This window comes from Doryrhamphus excisus, linkage group LG2 (assembly GCF_037039965.1).
Source record: "Doryrhamphus excisus strain RoL-2023G ecotype Guam linkage group LG2, RoL_Dexc_Guam_v1.1, whole genome shotgun sequence".
Lineage (NCBI taxonomy): Eukaryota > Metazoa > Chordata > Actinopteri > Syngnathiformes > Syngnathidae > Doryrhamphus > Doryrhamphus excisus.
The window spans coordinates 3,273,141-3,293,091 of NC_136358.1; the positions used below are offsets into that span (position 1 = coordinate 3,273,141).

The 19,951-nt window shown below is 42.4% G+C and overlaps 2 protein-coding genes across 2 annotated transcripts in view; one reads left to right on the forward strand and one right to left on the reverse strand.

Annotated features, from left to right (window-relative positions):
* The window catches only part of LOC131125248 (GRB2-associated-binding protein 1-like), a 64,628-nt gene that overhangs the window by 29,427 nt on the left and 15,250 nt on the right, over positions 1-19,951 (reverse strand). The window lies entirely within an intron of this gene.
* trpc5a (transient receptor potential cation channel, subfamily C, member 5a) overlaps positions 1-19,951 on the forward strand; it is a 43,819-nt gene that overhangs the window by 10,768 nt on the left and 13,100 nt on the right. Inside the window, exons 2-7 of the mRNA XM_058066605.2 lie at positions 11,786-11,827; positions 11,907-12,260; positions 13,815-13,931; positions 14,002-14,064; positions 14,166-14,303; positions 14,434-14,640. Of these exons, the coding sequence (XP_057922588.2) occupies positions 11,795-11,827; positions 11,907-12,260; positions 13,815-13,931; positions 14,002-14,064; positions 14,166-14,303; positions 14,434-14,640 (912 nt within the window). The 5' untranslated portion in view covers positions 11,786-11,794. The remainder of the gene's footprint in view (positions 1-11,785; positions 11,828-11,906; positions 12,261-13,814; positions 13,932-14,001; positions 14,065-14,165; positions 14,304-14,433; positions 14,641-19,951) is intronic.

The window sequence follows — 19,951 nt, forward strand, 5'->3', positions numbered from 1 at the left end:
ACTGAGCTCTCTTATCTTTATTGATAATTTTATATTCTGTTTGAGTGCTTCATACTCTTTTTCTTCCTTTTTCCTCCTCCCTGAATCCAATTACTGCTTCTCCCTCAACAGCCCACTTGTTCCTCAGGGATCAATAAAGTTTTCGTCTAATCCAATTGAAAGAGACGCTTTGTTGGGGTTATGTTGTTGGTTTGCAAGCGAGACGTTCAGAGACACTCTGTGGTTTTGGGAGCGCACCAGCTGCTCATCTGGAGACGCTCAAAATGGTGCAAGGATATACTTTTTCTTTCTAATTCAGGCTCTTATTGTGAAAGTTCTCACCTTCTAACCCCTGATTTCTTCAGACTCTTCTACACTTTAAGAAGCAATTTAATTTTGCTGCGAGCTCATAGGGAAATTATGGTGATTTACTTTGTTTTTAGCCTTTTTATGGACCCGTCAAGCAATTAAGGATAATGGTTACATTTTTTCGTTTTCCATTTCCTCTCTGAGGAAAGGCTAGGAAGCAGATACTAACAATTGCACCCTGACAGCTGTGGAGCTACACTGTTGTGTTCCATTGTGCTCTCGCCCGATGCTCATTTCCAGCACAGTGAAGGAGTCTTGTGAGCCACAAAAAGTGTTTACCGTGTCGTCATGGCGACAAGCGTAGCCTCGGCTCAAGTTGTACAACTTAGAATGAGAGAGCAGAGCGTCATGAGGGGAAGCGGCTCCGAATGAAGGCTGGTTAAGAGTGTAAAAGGCTGCCATTAACGGACTTGTTGCTGATGTCATCATCGAGTGGGAAGCATCAAAAAGACTAGGATGTGAGTCAATTTGAGCGATTCAATATGTATAATATGTACACCCCTGGGAACTACTCCTGAGTACTTCATCATGGGTTGTGACAGTGTAGTGATGTCCTAAACCCATTACTGTCATTGCACACTTACCAGAAATAACAATCACAATATGTATCCGCTTCCTCTTTTCTCCATTTTAACTGTAAATTGCAAACACTTGGGTTTGTACGTCTCCTTATGCATTGCATTTTCTGCAATTATGCATTCAAAAATGCTAACTGTAAGTATGCAAATTGAAAAAGCATATAGGTGCTGATGTGGGAAGCAGACGTACTCGACTCCTGTGTTTTTTTTTTTTCTTCTTCTTCTCCTCTGTGCAGTCTATCACAGCAAGCCGCACTGTGCTTTGACATTTAATTTAGGCCTGTACGGGAAAATCAATATCCCATAGAAGGTCCTGTTAGAGGCCTTTACAGTGGAATGTATTTAAAACCACTATCATAACTCCTATGTCATGCCAAGAAGCTAACATGAGGATCTTAAAACACCTGCATTTTATAAAGCAGCCATTGACAAAGGATATGATAAAAACGGTCAAATGCTCGGGATGGTATGAGCTAATACTCCTAATCGGTATCAGTTTGAAAGTGGCCAAATACAAGATTGGATATCGGGATAAAAAATTTTAACCCATCTGATTGATCACATAAATGCTCAATTTGCTCATAAACCTAGACACATTGTAGCACCGTTCCAAGAGCACATGTGAATTAGCCCATAGCACCAGTCATCTGTCAGCGATGTGGAGTGAGAAACCGGCGAGTGCAATTTGTACGGCACGAGTACACAAACCTGACAAAACATTTGCAAAAGCAGCATGGTAAAGAGCATGCATGAGTTTTTATAGTATAAGCCGGCGTTAAGAAGAAAGGTGAGCTGCTGCAACAGTCATTCAATCCACCCGAGTCTGCCCTCCTATGGCAGTCACACCAACTCTGCACCTTCAACAAGTGTCAAGAGTGAAAGGTCCTCTTCTGATATTGTATCTGGTGGCAAAATGCTATGAAAATTATAATTTTTTTAAGTAGCATTGCAGCAGTATTGCATAGCTTGAGTGATGTTGTGAACTATTTTATTTCTTCCTTCAGGCGAGTATGTGTTGTAAATATGTGTTGTTTTCAGACGTCTGTATGTAGGGGCGGAGGAAATCTGTTTTAGTTTTTCACAAACTTTTTAAATTCTGAGCATTCCATTTACCTTTCACGTTTATTTTACCAGCATAGAGTGTGTGATTTTTGGGTTATAACGACAGTACTCACAGTTAAGGAAGATGCAATTCTAATGGCTTTGTTAATGTACTTTTCATGACACCATAATTATGTTTGCACAATTGGACAGGATATTGTGCACAATGTTCTTATTTTAAAGTGTGTTATGTGTTGAGAATATCTCTTGATTGAAGTGAGACGAACTGTGGCCCTCGTCCTTGATTTCAATCAGAACTTGCACGACACCAGCGGGCATCCAAAAATAAATGTAATCACGGAAATACCCAATAAAAACAGAATCTACTGTTAAACACAAAGATTTGCGGAAATTCACAATGTGAATAAAATGCTGAGAAGGACCGTGTGGGGAAGTATTTCCCCGGGCGGACCACTCAATCGTGGCGGAATCTCATCACAGACACTAGCCTGGCTGTTCCCGGACTAATATACACCAAAAACAAAAAAAACAACTTAAAAACTCCTCTTATATAGAGCATGAATGGAATCTGGTGGAGTTAGCTTAGCTTAGTTTATCAGAGCATGCTTGCATGGCTGTATGAGTACTGCATGTTAATGCTGTGGTTACATTACATTACTAATGCAATAGGAATTGCATCAGTCTATCTTAATCATGAGCATGGGCATTAGTTTGTTGTGTTTAGCAATGTCTACAGAAGATGACATAATTATATGATGGACAAAATTCACTGATGCATCAATAAATGTAAGGCATTCAATCTTATTTACCGGCACAAAAGTACAAATGTGTAAAAAAAAAAAACTATTAAAAAATTAGTGGAATTTGGTTTCTATGTTAGTTTAGTTCGAGAAGGTGTTGGTTCGTGTTTGTGAGAATATTCCGCTATGATTGTGAGGTCAGCTGGGGAAATATTTCCCAACAGAAACATTCCTTCTCCTTGTGATGACAGCATTTTATTCACATTATGTGGATTTCCATGAGATTCCATATTTAATGTATCAGATAGGTATCAGTATTGGCAGATGGTAATGAAAAATCATTGCTGTCCAAATCAAATATGATGAAGTTGACGAAAAAGACAAAAAACTGGTCACAATGACACACTGGCCCCTCACCCATTGGTCACTGCTAATGTGAAATATTATTCCACAGCCTGACAGCAATAAAAAAAAACTACTATATTAAATCTTTTGGAGATAAAAGGTTGGGATCAATTGTGGCTATGATTAAAAGGCCACACATCACTTCCTCTGTTTAATGAGCTCTCAGGGATATCAATGAAGGCGCTTCACTTCCCAAGGATGTCATTCACATTTGCAGGATAACTGACTTTCGACATCGAAGATTGCTTAGTTGTGACCTGATATTAAAAAAAAAAATTAATCTGGGCTGATGTGGCCCACGGGCCACAGTTTACCCACCCCTGTTCTAGAAGTACCGTAGATCCCCTGCTTTTCATCAAGGTTACATTCTTACACTACTCCAAACATCGTGTACAATAAAAGTAAATAAAAGTGGAAAACTGTGCAATAAACTGTGCAATAAACCTGTGACTGGATCAACATGTACACAGCTATAAATGGTGTATATAACTTCCTCATTTGTATTATCTTGATTTTGCACGTGTGATTTTTGTACTCTGATTTTAATTAGTCCACTTGAAGGGACTAATTAAAAGGCATATCTCGTCAATAATTGCTAGATACGCTTTCCAATTAAAAGTGGGCCAGATTAAGACACTTGGAGGGCTGATGTAGCCCACGGGCCGCAATTTGTCTGTTCTAGAAGTACCATAGATACCCTGCTTTTCATTAGGGTTACGTTCCTAGACTGCTCGAAAAATCCTGTACAATAACTGTGCAATAAACCGTGCAATAAATGTGTGACTGCAAAAAAAAAAAAAAAAAATTAATCTAAAATACGTGTGTGGATACACTCAATTCACCAATACACACATTAGTGTTTATTATTGTAGTCGTTGACCTGCACTGCACATCAGTTGATCGGAATATTTTGACTCTCGTGTAGTTAAAAAAAAAATATCTGCATGCCACTCTTGCATAAATGTGGCATTTTGTAAAAAAAAATAAAATAAAATAAAAATAAAGCACACTTTTACAAGCTGGGTTCATGCTTTGATGCACCAGCAGTGTCTGCTTTCTGATTGGGCCCAATCGACATTTCATGCTGCACATTAGGACTCTTCATGGCCCATAAACATGTCAGACTGACTTTAGTGCCATTGGTGCTGAGACCGTATCCATACATCGATCCCAGGCCCACAACTCACCCTGAAGATAAGAGATTTGGATTCGGCCGAATGCAGCAAACCAGAATAACATGATTCCAAGGAGACACGGTGCTGCTTTCGGCCTTGGAATTGGTGTCCTCGCCAGCAGCTGACGCGGAACTTCTAGGAGAAGTGGAGTCGGCGTAATTAGATTTGATCACGTGATGCGGTGCACATTAAGCTGGCAGCTGGAGTCAAAGGAGGAGATACATTTCCCATCTGTGACAGACTGCATTTATTCTGACCGCAGGGAAACATGGAAAGAGGAATAAAAGGTCAAGCGGTGTCTTCTTCTGAAAAGTCTTCGTGTTCACATCCAAGATGATGAGAACGCTTTTGTTTGCGATACAAGAAATGTTGTATCATCAGAGTCACACAGGGGAGATTAGATCAATAAATAAGAACACGCTAACACTTCACCGTTGACTAATGCCGCAGTAATTGTGCGTCTCCACCCTCAAGGGGGCCTCATGGCGCCCTCAGCGGATCCATCTGACTGATGGGTGACTCAGGGGTCTCAAACACACGGCCCGCGGGCCAAATGTGGCCCGCAGGACACTAGTTTGAGGCCCCCACCTTGATATGAAAGTTTAATGTTAGTGCGGCCCGCACAAGTTTGATATGGATGCTGTATGGTATCATGTACCCAGAAATAATTATTACGTTTGATTCATGTTCATGTTAAAGGTTAAATAACTGTTAATAGTTATCCTCCCTACCCGTGTGGAAGTGGTAAGTTTTTGGCTATTTAAGTTTAAAGGAAATAACTTGAAGGCTACCGTTTAGGTCGCTAGCTCTCTAGTTTGCGAGTTAGCATGTGTCTCAAGACCCTGCAGTTGCGCAATATGTTGTAAATAAAAAGAGTATAAATGTGACTATAGTCGTGTTTTGTCATGTCTACAGGCCTCTAATAATGCTTTGTTCATTTTAATCTGAAAAAAATAATTTGTCTACCCACCAACTATATGTGGTTTCTTAAGTTTTTATTATTTGCTGTTTTATTATTATTATTATTATTATTTATTTATTACTGATTGATTTTTTTATTCTTGATTTGTTTATTTATTGTTCATCTTATTTTGTGCAGAAAAATAAAAATTAAGATATTTGAGAACAGTGGAATGTTTTATCAGAGCTTTTATTGTAGAAAATCGGAACCAAAGCACTGAAAAAGTTTGTATATTTTTCAGTTTTTAATAAATACGTTTTTTGTTTTTTTTTGGGAAAACCTGATGCGGCCCAGCCTTGCCCAGACCCTAGCTCCAGTGGCCCCCAGGTAAATTGAGTTTGAGACCCCTGCGCTACGCCAACACCTAAGCTCTCATGCTGTCAATATGAATACAGTTATGCATGTTATGTCTACATATACACGGTGTGTGTGTATGTGAATGCGCCAGACACATTGTCACAGTGGTTGTCAAGACAACCACCGTAGCGACGATGACAGTCTCGTTCATTAGGGAGCCACGGAAAGGGCAGACGACTCTCGGGACCCGAACCCTGTTGTCTGGTCTACTCTGTGTGTGCAGTTGACTTCAGTGTCATCTTTTATTTTATGATTTGCCTTCACTTAAGGCCACCATGTTCTTGACACACACACCTAAATGACTCACTGCTGGCTGTCAGATGTCGCTCATGAATATTAACACTTCCTGCGAGTCACTGAAGCCACGCCGCGCTCATGTACTGGCACTTATTAAAACATGTGAGGAAGAGCTCCATCTGTCCGCTTGTCTGCCATCTCTTCCCTCCTCTTTTTTTTTTTTTTAACATCCCTGACCAACCCCTCTCACTGCCTTTAAAAACATTTGCTCGCAACGCCTTTTAAAATGTTCTCTCTTTTTTTGCCGCATGGTTCAATGCTGACGGAACCACTTCATTAGTGGTTCGTTAGGCTCAGATGGAACGCAGCATGAAAAACAGCACAGATTCTTGATGTATGGATTTCATTATTCACATTCTTATGACATTTTTGCATCAACAGCCCTTGCAGAAATTGTGCTATATTTGTTTTCTATATGGAAATGTAAAGCCAGTTGGCAATTAGAGCTGCACAAAAAAAAATAAAAAATAGGAAAATGGAGAGAGAGAGAGAGAGAGAGCGGGAACAAGGTGTGCAAAAAGAATCATGATGAGGATCCATGTGAATTTGTTTGACTCCATTCTTTTAGGACTCTCATCTTCTGCTCAGAGTTTGACTTTGACCCGGACACACAAGCGCCCACCTTATAGTTGTGTGTGTGTGTGTGTGTGTGTGTGCACGAGTGCCTGGGAAGTACTAGCGGTATCGGATCAAAAGAAGCTATCCAACATCTGCTTGCTGTCTTCCTGGCTAATTAAACACACACGCACACACACTGGGGGACACCAATTAGCTGTTAGCGTTTGATTTTGTAAACAAGTTGACTGACATTTGAAGCCACGGCTTCAACTTTCATGTGCTCCAACAATACTGTATTACATTCACCGCTTGATTGATGGACATGCTTACAGTGGGGTCAACAGCAAAGGGGGCACACTACCTCTAGACATGAGCGCATTTAGCTTTCACACTCGCCATTATGCATCATGTCACATACAGTGCAGGCTTGAGCACAGGACTCTAATGAGGCTCAATTCCTCCGCTGATGAGGCGGGCAATTGAACGCATGCACTCATGGTCAGAGACCCGCCGTTTTAACCTCTAACCTGCTGCTGCAAGCTCATGCTCAGCTCCTGTTACCATGGCGACGCCTGCACCTCTTTCTGTCATGACTAAGCACCACGAGAAACATACTTGTGCACACGTGCGTGCGTTTACGCACGGGTGTGTGAATAATGTAAAAAAATACTACCGCATTTCCATTTCCACGCGCACGCACAAACAGACATAATAATCGCTCAATTTATACACATTTAGGCAAATCCCATGGTTCAAATGTGTGCATGTGTGTTTACTTTATTTAGATCCAGCGGTGTAGATCACAATAGAATTTAAACACACACACACACACACACACACACAGGTGACATTTGCATGCAAAGCCACATAAAGCTCGGCTGTGAAACATGAGAATGAGGCCAATTAAGAAGACTGATGTAGCGCAGCAAATTCAATTCCAGCCCTTTACATCATTCTATACCGGTCGGAGAAAGGATACAAGGAAGCATGAAAGGTGGTGGTGCTGGGGTGGGAGTGAGAACTAAGAACTCCGGTGTTGGTGGTGGCGGCTGCATCTTTTGCTGACGCTGCCTCACATGCGGCTACCGTGTTTGTTGGGACGGCAGCCATGACACCTCCAAACAAAGGCTTACATAAGTATCGTATCTGGAGAAGTAGGCAGACAGCGATCATCAAACCACATTTTGTTTATTTAAGTCACCATAAAAAATAGATTCAATTAAAGCAGAAAGAAGAAATCCGCATATGTGTGGGAGCGAAAATGCTGAGTTGCAAATAAACGGGCATCCACTGGAGGGATGCAGTGGATGCAGCTCAAGTCAAGTGTTGATCAGCAAGTTTGTTTATTGTTGAGACGCATGTTCGGGTTCTTAAACGGGGGGAGGACTGCAGCAGTAAACGGGCACAGAGAAGAATGAATGAGAACGTTATGGGAGATGTTGGAGAAGAAAGTTGAGAAGAAAGGTGAATTTGAGGAAGGGAGACCGTGAATGATGCAGGAGGGACGAATGAGACGGCGAGCAGATGGTCAGGATGGATGGATGGAGGTAGATGAGAGTGAGGAACCAAGTTGTGGGGGTAGATGAGGATGGAGTGGAGAACATCAACAGTGGAAAATGTGATGGAGGCTCAAAAGGACAAGTGAAGGGCAGAATTAGAAGCGAGACAAAAAGGTAGCAAGGGGATAATTGGGGAGGGGGGGGGGATTAGAGCGGTAGCAAGAAGAATGCTCCCCCAGGAGTGCTGGTAGCAGCGGGGTTGTGATATCTTCAGTTCCGCTCGCGGCCTCGTCTCCCCAAATACTGAATGCCTTTTGGTTCTAAATTTAGAGCGTTACACAACAAAAGGTTGCATCATCTGCCAACATACTTTCTATTCGCCAGATTTTTCCTCTCGTCTCATTTCGTTCTCCTGCCTCTGCTCTCTGGACTGGTAGTGGGCAAGGCTCATAAATGTGTTTGTTTGTAATTACGTCTCTCAGCTAAATAAAGGTCATAGGAAGAGCAAACAAACAAACACTCACTTCGGTCATGTCAATGTCATTTTTATTTATTCACTTGTTTGGGTGGACTGAATAGAACAAAGGACAGACGGGACGCGGCAGGGGAGTAAATTCACTTCTAGAGGTGAAAACTGGTATTGCGAGGCAACTCTCAAAAATAACACAACTGTTGAGTCAGTTGAGGACTATGCATCATGTTCCGTGTATCAGAATCAATATCATGGTGACTTCCTCGACCGGCAGTTTTTTTTTTTTTAGAAAGTTTGTACCACTGCAGGGTTTGTTCGCGCTAACAATTCTTCATTCTTTATGATGCAATCTCTTGGATCTATGTCCCCCCTCGGCATATACACAAAGCTTTTCCATCGATGGTAACACTGTATTCCACTAACACGCGATTTCTGTCGGTATGGCTTTGCAGGCTCCACATTTACACCACCAAGTCATTCCAGTTCTGACACTGCCCCCCCCCCCCCATCCATCTTATTCGTGGGCTTCACTTTCTCTTCTTGCCCGCCTCATCTTATCCAACCTGGAGATCATCCTTGGTATATTCAGGCTCAAAAAGATAAGCTTCTTGATTCTTGTTAGTCCAAAAGTAGTCACATTTTGACAAATTTGACATGAAAGTCACAAAAAAAGATTGCATTTGTTAGGTATGGAATATGTTCCTCACACAATTTCATAGGAAAACAGAATTTTATGAGAAAATAGTTGGGAAAAACTGTTGGAATTTTATGATAAATGTCATCATTATGAGAAAAAGTTGTCATTTTACCAGAAAAAAGGCACACTTTTCCAGGAAAAAGTCCTTATTTTACAAAAAAGTTGGACTTGACTTTGATATACCAGTAGAGCTGTTTACACATGAGCCAAACTGTTTTATGTTTTGGATTTTGCTCCCTTACTGTACCAAAAATTAACTGAACTGTGACCTTCAAACAAAATACATGTTCAATCATAATTTTCGCGTTTTTGCCTATTTCCTGTGAAACCAGGGTGAGAGAAAAAGGGCAGAGCGTAGGGAAAGGTTTGTGGACAGCAGGCACTCCAGTGGGAAGAAGGAGAGGCTTGTGAGGAGAATGCAATATGATGATGAACGAGACAAACATGGAGATACGGGGTGGGGGGTGAGGGGGGTTTGTGGAGACAGACCTATTTTGCAGCCTGACAGCTCATTGGACGACAGCGAAGGAGTGAGCGGCGGAGAGAAAGTTTGATGAAGTGCAGCAAAGATGGGAAGATGGTAGAGCGTGATGAAGCGAGGTAGATAATTGGCCCGAGCAGTGCAGTGAAATTGCGGCTGCGAATGAATAGAGAGCAAAGAGTAAGTGGTGAGGAGAGAAGAGTTCCATGAGCAAAACGTCTTAATGATCCGTGATGTTCTTGCATAAAAAGATGCGTTTCTTGATATGCACTCTGCATGGTTACAGTGTTCCAGCAGCCAAAAAAATGTAAATAATACAAATTAAAGCAGAACTGTGCCACTCCAAACATTGTTTACAATGTAATCTTGTTACCTTCTCCTCACTTGTTTTGATCCTATTGTGGAAGGGCAATCATGCGTTAATTGCGGTTACAAAATAATTGATACAGTGAGTAGGTGAGAAATATTAAACACAGCCGTGTAGAGACAGAAATGTATTAATAACATCCACAATTTGAGGCTATTTAGTTTAACAAACCTCGTATCTGCACAAAATGCCGGCACAGCACGATGATGCAGCGACACAGATGCTGTTGCATATTTTTCCAAATGGTGTTGAAGGTGCAGATCGTACACCGCACACAACTTTTTGAATGGTGTAGATCGGTCAAGTAAAACCAGACATACGATCAATACCAGGATTTCCCATGCATTCATTTATTTTTGTGGTGGCACACCACGATTATTTTTGGACCACATTCTCACATGCACATTAATACAACTCCGCCTAGTAATTGACTTGTCACCATGGCAACAGTCTTATGGTACAAACAAAAAAAACAACAACAACAACAAAGAGCTACCATTTTATGTGGCTAACAACGCTGAAGCACAAACAACAAAAATGTAACTACAAACTGTTATTTACAAGCGCCTGCATTGCATGCTGGGTACTCAAGCAGCACCTCCCCTCAAAGTTACAATATAGTGGCATATTATATGTAAAATGACATGTACTTTATTTAATAATCACCACACCAAGACACATTTTGTATGATTTTTTTTTAAAATTGCCTGTGCATGTTATAAGGCGCACGCAAATACACGAAATGAAACCATCACCAACAAATAAAAAACTTGAGATTTGTTATGACTCAGTTTTACTTGTCTAGTTTGATAGTTTTGTGTCATGGCCAATGATGCTAATTTGCTGATGATGATGACATGAAAAAATGACGGTCCAGTGACACATCCTATCCTATTCTTACAATTTCAATGTAATTAAGTGGAGCTCTTTGGGGGGGGTGTTATATTAACCGAAGGGTAAACACTGCATGTAGTTGAAATAAGAGTGACATTCCCCCGGGTGGCGTGAAAGAGAGAGAGCGATAGAGTGAGCTAGGCAGTGAGCTGTAAGTTTATCTGCATTGCTGTACCATACTCAGCGAAGCATTGTAAAACCGTCAGCATAAATTGTCCTGCAGCATGCTGATCTTCCACGAATCTGCATTCTGCCCGCCACGCGTACACCACCGCAGAGGTCTACCCATTCATTTAAAAGGCGTCCCATCATTTACCCACCAACAGATGTTCAGCTGCAAAAACCCACAGGCATGAAGAGCTCAACACCTTCTGAATATCCAGACTATTCCATTCCAAGGAAATTTCTGCAAAATTGTAACGAAATATGAACAGATGACAAACAAATGCTCCCCAGGTACCAAAGTTATTGACGTACCAATGTCGGCTTTCTTGGGAACCTCCATTCACTGTGTATTGAAGTCATAAAATGCTACTATAATATCAAATTCACTCTCTTGCTGTTTACGTTCTGTTCCTATCAGCGAAGGGTTTGAAATAATTGCACCCTCTGCTCTAGTAAAAGAGTTATGAGTGAGTTATGTCCATCTGTCATGTGTCATCTCACAACAATCCAAACATAATTTGTCACTTTAGCACATTTTTACCATCTGCTGGACCACAACATCATTTTGACCGTTTCTTTTTCTTTATTCCTCTAACACCAATTGTTGTACAGGGCACGAGGATTAAGTGCATGAACTCCGCTATCATGCTATTTTGGTGTTTGTGTCGAGTGTGTGAGGAGTTATTAATTGGAGATTTTGCCTAATCCTGTGTCTTTTCTCCCTGCCAGAGTGTCCAAATGAATCCCATGACTCAGCTTTACTACAAGAAGGTGAGGATGTCCACGCTACCGTGCACCTTAAAGAACGTAACCGTGCGTGTTACACTCACACTGTTTTTGTGCTCTCAAGGCGACGTACTCGCCGTACCGTGACCGCATCCCTCTGCAGATCGTGCGGGCTGAGGTGGAGTTATCGGCAGAGGAGCGAGCCTACCTCACGGCAGTAGAAAAGGGCGACTATGCGGGTGTCAAACACGCGCTGCGCGAGGCGGAGGTCTACTACAACATGGACGTCAACTGTCTGGACCCGCTTGGTCGCAGCGCTCTACTCATTGCCATTGAGAACGAGAACCTGGAGATTATGGAACTCCTGCTCGACCACGGCATCCACACCGGGGACGCCCTGCTGTATGCCATTAGGAAGGAAGTGGTGGGCGCCGTGGAGCTGCTACTGTCACATAGGCGGCCGAGCGGTGAGAAACAGGTGTGTGCTGCAAATTACGTAAAAGTCTCTTTGAGGTACATGTAACTTTATGTCCTCATGTTTGACATTAATGATGTTGTGGACTTAAGCTGCTAACTGGTCCTGTTGAACACGTTTACATGCGCACAATATTCCGGTTAGGATTCTTAACAAGATGCATCACAAACAAAAGCTGCCATTTTATTCAAGGACTCACACTGCTTGAGAATTCTAGTTTCTAGTTAATTTTTTTGTGTGTGATACAACAGTGCAGACAAACATAAAATGTAGTACAAATATTCCTGTTTACATGTTACATCGTCATATGCCCGATACTGTTGTTAATAACTTCACCCTGAAGACAAAATTCTTGCCTTTGTGTCACATTTTGCATCATATTCTGATCAAAACCATTATTAGATCAATAGCTTCTTTCAGTTTTTAAGATACTGCTTGAAAAAACATACTGTTCCGTTGTTTACATGAATTTTCCTCATGATTTATGGCCTAATATTGGGTTTGATACAGGCATATGCTGAGGTTCCCTATTGTTTTTTTTTTTAACAACTACAAAATGACCTTTATGTGGAAGTGGCAACCTGACAAAGATATACTGGAAAGTATTCCTGGTTAATACAAGAATATCGTGTGCATATAAACTTTTGTAAACAAACATCCTCTATGCAAACTGCCATGTTAGCTTCTTTCCCAAGCAAAAATGCATGGCAACCACAGTGATGACAAGGATAAGGCTAGGGAAAGAGAAGTGGGCGTAGGGAACACGGGACGCATTTGATGAGACATGGAAAGACGGATGGAAAAGTGAGCGTTCCAAAATGACAAAGATGAGACACGGGTGGATGGAGGGAAGCCAGACAGAGAAATGAGGAATAAGAAATAAGGAAAGGAACACAGAGAGAGAGAGAGAGACATGCAGATGAGGCAAGGCACTCTTCGGTCTTCTTTGATGTGAGAAGTGTGTGTGTGAATGCAAATGTGCATCTATTTTTGCTGTAAATGTGATGAACAAAAACACAAAACTTCCTGTACTTTACTGTCCAGGGACTGAATGTGGACGTGTGTGTGAGTCTGTGTGTGTGTGTGTGTGTGTGTGCGTTTGTTGGTCTTTAATAAGTGTTGCTCCCCACCAGGGCAGCTTTTCTCACACTCCTTATCAAATCCAAAGAAAAGTGAGAGATGCGATAAGGAAAGAGGGATTTGTCAGCAGAGAGATCGGAGGGAGACAAGCGACGAGGAAGAGGGGGCTGATGGGAAGTGAAGGTTACCCGAGGAGAGAGAGGAGGAAGAAAGCAAATATGAGATGAAGAGGGAGTGTGAAGAGGAGGACATGGATGCAGACGTAGGGAGCGGTGGGAAAGTGGGGCAGGAGGAGGTGAGCTGAGGAGGATGCAATGGAGCGAAAGGCAACAAGATGAGAAGTGGAGGCTTGGTTCTCCCTCAAAGATGAAAGAGTCCACATGTGGACTTGAGTCTTCTTGTCGCACTCCACTTTCCTACCTTCAGACTGGACACACTTTGGCATCCATAATAATCCTCATGCGATGTCTTCTCCAGGTTCCCTCACTGATGATGGATAGTCAGTTTTCAGAGTTCACCCCTGACATAACTCCCATCATGCTCGCTGCTCACACCAACAACTACGAGATCATCAAGCTGCTCGTGCAGAGAAAGGTAAACTGTCAGTCAGCGGATGGTTGTATTTGATTGACAGGCCGTATCACATCCTCTTCAACTATTTCAGGTCACCATTCCCAGACCGCACCAGATCCGCTGCGACTGTGTGGAGTGTGTCTCCAGTTCAGAGGTAGGCGAGTCTGAGGTCACTGACGTTAGACCTTAGAGAAGGCCATGTCCATTTGAGTTTACCCCGCCAAACACTTTGGTTCATATCCTCGTCCTTTGCAGGTGGACAGCCTACGGCACTCGCGGTCTCGACTGAACATCTACAAGGCTTTGGCATCACCCTCGCTCATTGCACTGTCCAGCGAGGATCCGATCCTGACGGCTTTCAGATTGGGCTGGGAACTCAAAGAGCTCAGCAAGGTGCATGTTTGATTCTGCGTTTTACTTTAAACAGACGTTCCTCTAAATGTAGGATAATCCCACTGATAAAAGACAAGTAGCAAATATGTGTGTTAAACAGCAACAATAACAAAGACATCTTCCCCTGCAGGTGGAGAATGAGTTCCGCCAGGAGTATGAAGAGCTTTCTCAGCAGTGTAAACGCTTTGCCAAGGACCTTCTGGATCAGGCTAGGAGTTCCAGAGAACTTGAGACCATCCTGAACCACAGGGACAATGACCAGAGTGAAGAACTGGACCCCAGGCAGTGCCACGACCTAGCCAAACTCAAGCTAGCCATCAAATACCACCAAAAAGAGGTTGGTAAAGCTTTAGCCATATTGCTGATCTTCGTACAATGGGTATCCTTGTGGACAAGAATAGAATGTCCTTCTCATGGACATGTAGACTGGGCTGAAAATAGTGCTTCCAAGTGTAGAACTCTGGGTACAAGAACATATTTTTCTGCTAGTGAAGCAAGAAGCATGAAGAAAGACGTCTAGAAAGAAGGGAGGAGAGGAGGGACGACTGAGGGAGTCAAAGCGGAGGACTGAGCCAGATAACAAGCTGCAGCCATACAAAGAAAAGAGCTTTAATGGGACAGAAAGAGGAGGGAAAAAACTGAGAGCTTGGGGGATCAAGCCAGCAAGAGGGAAGATTTAGCGGCGTGGAGAAAAGGCGCCCAAGGCATCTCTTGGTCTGTCCGCCTGTTTCTCACCACCGCCGCCGCCGCCGCCCGCGGCTTCCTGCAGCAGACGGGTGCTGCCAGACAGATGAAAGCAGAAAGACATGATGGCAGCAGGAAGATCTTAAGGAAATGAGGATAGTGGGCGACGTTTCAGCAGGTAGTGAAGAGCATGATGAAGCTTTCAAAAGGAGGGAAGGGAAGGTTTAGGAGACATTTCTGTTTGACAATGACTGAATGCCCACCGAGGATGTTAAGAGGTCAGTTTTTTTTCCAGATTTTGGATCAAAGGGATACTGATTTCATGAGATAAGACAATGGAATTTTCTAAATGTGCAATCCAGATCAGATCCAGATAAAAAATGGTCCGTGTCTTAAATGTAATACACCTAAAGTACACTTCAATAAAGTATATTGTGTCGCAAATGTTGACGGTGTACTGCTGTCCCAAATTGATTACTGTTGTTGGACACTTACTGGAAAGGACGATTACTTCCTCTTCTTTTTCTCTCCTTTTAAATAGTCAGTTGTAACCACTCGAGTTAGTCCCTCCCCTTCGTGCACATTTGGAACATTTCGAGTGCAACATCCGGTACTGAGAGTGCAAATTAAAATTCTGCAATGTGCATTTAAATTGCTAAGTGCAAGTATGGAAGTATATCAATTCAAGCATAGCACTGGTCTTGGTGCTTTCTTATACAGGAATCAATCACAAATCAATACAGTTATTGTGTAAAACGATTGGGCAACACTGCGTACTTAGGTCCTAGGTACACAAATTTCAAAATGTGATACTGGTGAAAACAGACTCATCCAACCCGAGTCGTATACACACAACCACACGAGCGTGCTAAACTAACCCTACCCAGCCTCTGTAAGCAGAGATTCCGCCAACTTCACCGGTGTTTATCGCCATTTCAACCTGTTTAAGTCGGAAGGGGGGCTTCTTGTATCTGCCACGACTGAGACATCCGCAGGAAAAATAGTCCCTCACACAAATATTCCTTCTCCTCACAATGACAACATTCCTTAACATTATGTCAATTTCAAGGAGATTCCGTAAATTCTGTTTTGATTGGCCAATTCCGTGATTCTCCTTTTAAATTGTTAAAAATTGCAACTTCTCAAGTTAGTCCTTCCCCTTCTGCTACATGGGCAAAATGCTGACTATTGAATGTGGGCTCAGCGTTAATGCGCTTACTGTTTGCATTCAAAAGTCTACGTGTCAGTACAGACTATGCCAATTGAGACACAGCACTGGTCTGACATCCTTAAAACCAGATAAGATTTGCAAGAGATATGAGTTGTTGTTTTTTTTTTTAACAGACAAGACTGTTTGGAAATTAAAAAAAAAAAATCTCAGGTAATCATCCGTGAGCAAACGATGCAGTTCTCAAGGGAGTGAGGAGGCAAGCATGTAAGCAAGGGGGGGGGGGGAGGAAGACTACACGCTACATGTATTCATATTTAATCAGTGTCGCGTGTGACGGGGGCAAAGAACGAGATGATGCAGACGCGAGCGTGCAGAGTGGGAAGTGGGCAGGAAGTCTCATGTCGCCATGACGACAACAGATGTTGGTAAACAGACGCCTCATTAGCCTCTCCAGACACCCTGAGCTTGTATGTGTTTATAGCTGTTAGTGAGGGCTAATCTGGGCTTTGTGCTCACCGTGATGGAATATTACATGGCCTCATCACTACACACATTATCGTTCACCTGCTGTTGCCACTTGCTTTCTGGTTTTTTTTTTCTTTTTCTTGTGTATCTGGGTCTTTTGTGTGTCTGTGTGTGTGTGTTCTGGCACATCGCTCAGTGTGATGAGGTCGCGGGGTTGCGCTAAGAGCTGCCACCATGTTTTAGCATCCTAGGGGTTTATGGCACAATTATGTAATGCTTTGATTGTGTATGCGAGACGTGCTATTGTGTCTCTCACACACACACGCACACCTGCATGCCTTTCATGAAAAGATGTGGAGGATGTTTGAAATACTCAATGCGTTTAATACAAAGCAACATCATCATTATTCACATTTGTTAATGCCTGCGAGATGATCTACCCACTGACTGTCTTTTATTAGTGTGTTTGTGTTTGTGTGTGAAAGGGATAGCCCGTCAACAACCTTTAATGCGATCAATGCAAATCACATTTGCAATATGTTCAGGACACCAATACAACACATGTGTCCCTTTGTTATGCATTTTTAAATCTTCACTATCTTTCTCCCATATGTTTAAAGCTTTGGGTTGATGGGTGAGTGGGGGTGCACACATGCAAGTAGTGTCTGTGCGTGGTGGTAGTGGGGTGGATATGGAATATGCTGTCAGGTAAATAAGTCAAATAAGTATATAGTAAATAAAATGGTAGCGGCACGGCGGTCTAGTGGTTAGTGTGCAGACCTCACAGCCAGGAGACCAGGGTTCAATTCCACAACTTGGAGTTTGCATGTTCTCCCCGTGCATGCGTGGGTTTTCTCCGGGTATTCCGGTTTCCTCCCACATTCCAAAAACATGCTAGGTTAATTGGCGACTCCAAATTGTCCATAGGTATGAATGTGAGTGTGAATGGTTGTTTGTCTATATGTGCCCTGTGATTGGCTGGCGACCAGTCCAGGGTGTACCCCGCCTCTCGCCCGAAGACAGCTGGGATAAGCTCCAGCAACCCTGCGGTAGAAAATGAATGAATGAATGAGTGAATAAAATGCTATTTACAGTAGTAAAGGAACAATGTGTATCCGCCTGTTTATTAATTACTTGTTGTGATCTAATATAGTGGTAGGACTCTTTAACCTCATACCGTGTGAATCTGAAGCCCAGTCTGACAGGAAGTGGTCAACTTTGGAAAGTGAAGGTCGTGTAAGCGATGGAAACATGCTCACATTTAGTGCACATTGTATGCATTATTCATGCTTCGGTTATACGAACTGAGCCCTTAACCTTCAATAATTAAGGCTGTCACGGATGCACATATAAAGACCAACAAACGGGACAAGAAAAAGTTGCTGTTGTTGTCATTATGACAACCATTATTGTTTTTTTTTGTGTTTAACCACAATTGAACCTGCCATCCAACTTTGTTATGCGTGTGTCTGAATCATTTAACACATCTTTTATTTGTCTTTGATAGCTGCTAAACTATTCATGTGATGTGAGTGAGCATGTGTCCGCCAGACCATAATTTGCCACATGTGCGTGTTCAAGTAATCAACAGCATCACTCACTTTACACACTTGAAGTCAGAAAATGAGTTAATCAATCAAAAGGAAAACGTCATAGCTTTCATTACTCAATTAGCAAGCGGCCTTTGCCTTCATGACAACAAATATGTTGCACCGAAACACTGATTGAACCATTCACTCACCGAACAAGCGATGAAAAAGAAAAGGAACAGAAAATTGATCACCAGTTAAAAGGTGGCGAGGAGACTACAAAAGCACACTTCATATTTGCATATAAATCACAAGATTGAATCAGCGCTAGCGTAGCCTTGGTTTAGCATACTGCTTTGCCAAGTGGCGTAAGCAGGTGACATCAGACCTCAGAGTAATTGAATTCACCAGCGCCACGTAGCGTTGCCTCGGTTAGCATATGGCTCCCTTTAGGGGTCAGAGCCTCGGCAATCAAATTAGATGGAAAGAAGCATTTTATGCAACACTTTAAAAAAAACAACGCTGGTGAGATAGGAGGCCTCTGTCATATACTGGAGTATCACCATCACAAATCTGGACTCATTGTGTATTTATCTTCATGAAGCAACCACACAGTAAGTGTTTTTAAGACAAGAAATATATAGTACAATGACAACAATAGTTGTTCAGTGACACTTTTAAAATGTAGCCTCAAAAATGTACTTTAGCCTCAACCAGAAGCTAGCCGGATAACTCAAGCTAACTGCTAGCTAGTAATACCACCTACTGCAACTACACAATATAGTTTTCTCTCTTTTGTTATGACTGAAACATTTGTGAGTGTTATGAGTCATATTTTTCCCACATTTTACTCCAAATTGCAAACTACCATATTTGATGTTTAATCGAGTTGTAAAAAGGGGCCAGGTCATGAAAGACTTCCACCTTGACGTCTTTCCAATAAAGACGTTGCATTTATGCAGTAGTTGCAGTTGCAACTTGATGACCCTTTGTGTTTTCCCAGAATCAATGTCTTATAGCAAACAATCCAACTCAGCAAGCTGCTGAAATAAGAATGTATTCACCCCTCGCCGCGCTCCAGGCTCCCCTCAGCAGGGTAACAGCGGTCATCAGAAGTTTCCATTAAGAGTTAAATAAGAAGGAGTTTGTGGGCAACATGGAGCGCCAGGCCTTCCAACTCAGCTCATTTCCTCCCCTGAGCCACCTCCCTGGAGTCACCGCATGACGCCTGGCTGCTTTTATTAATCACGTTTTGTCAAAGAAAGACAAATTAATCCCTGCCTGCTTTGTTTGTGTCGTCACTGAAATGGCAATTAAGCAGAACAAGAACGATTCAATGTGGCTGAACTAGCCACGTTGTAGTTCTCAGTCAACGTTTTTAAAAAAACGTTGCATGGAAGTCGGCCATTGCCAGCAGCTCTGATTTCATGCTCTTTGTGTGTTAGAACATAAGCTGCTTTGTGGGTCATTTGAGGGTCCTCGCACTCTTGATTGCTTGATAGTGGATGATAACTTTGCTTCAAACTTAGACGTCGCTGGACGGACAATGGCAGAAGAGAAGAAAAGAGCAGCACTAGTTTATCTGAGCCTGCATTAGCATACTGCTGCCATAGCAACAGAAACCCAAACCACAGTCTAGCGTGAGAGCTAGGAGGATGGAGAGAGAATGAAGGAGACTGGAGAGGATGGCAGGGAAGGGGGCAAGAATGCAAAAGAAGGATGGGGAGTCAGACAATTAGAGGAAAGGAATCTGCATTGTAAGCATCATGGGTACTGTAGTTTTTAACTATATATTAGCC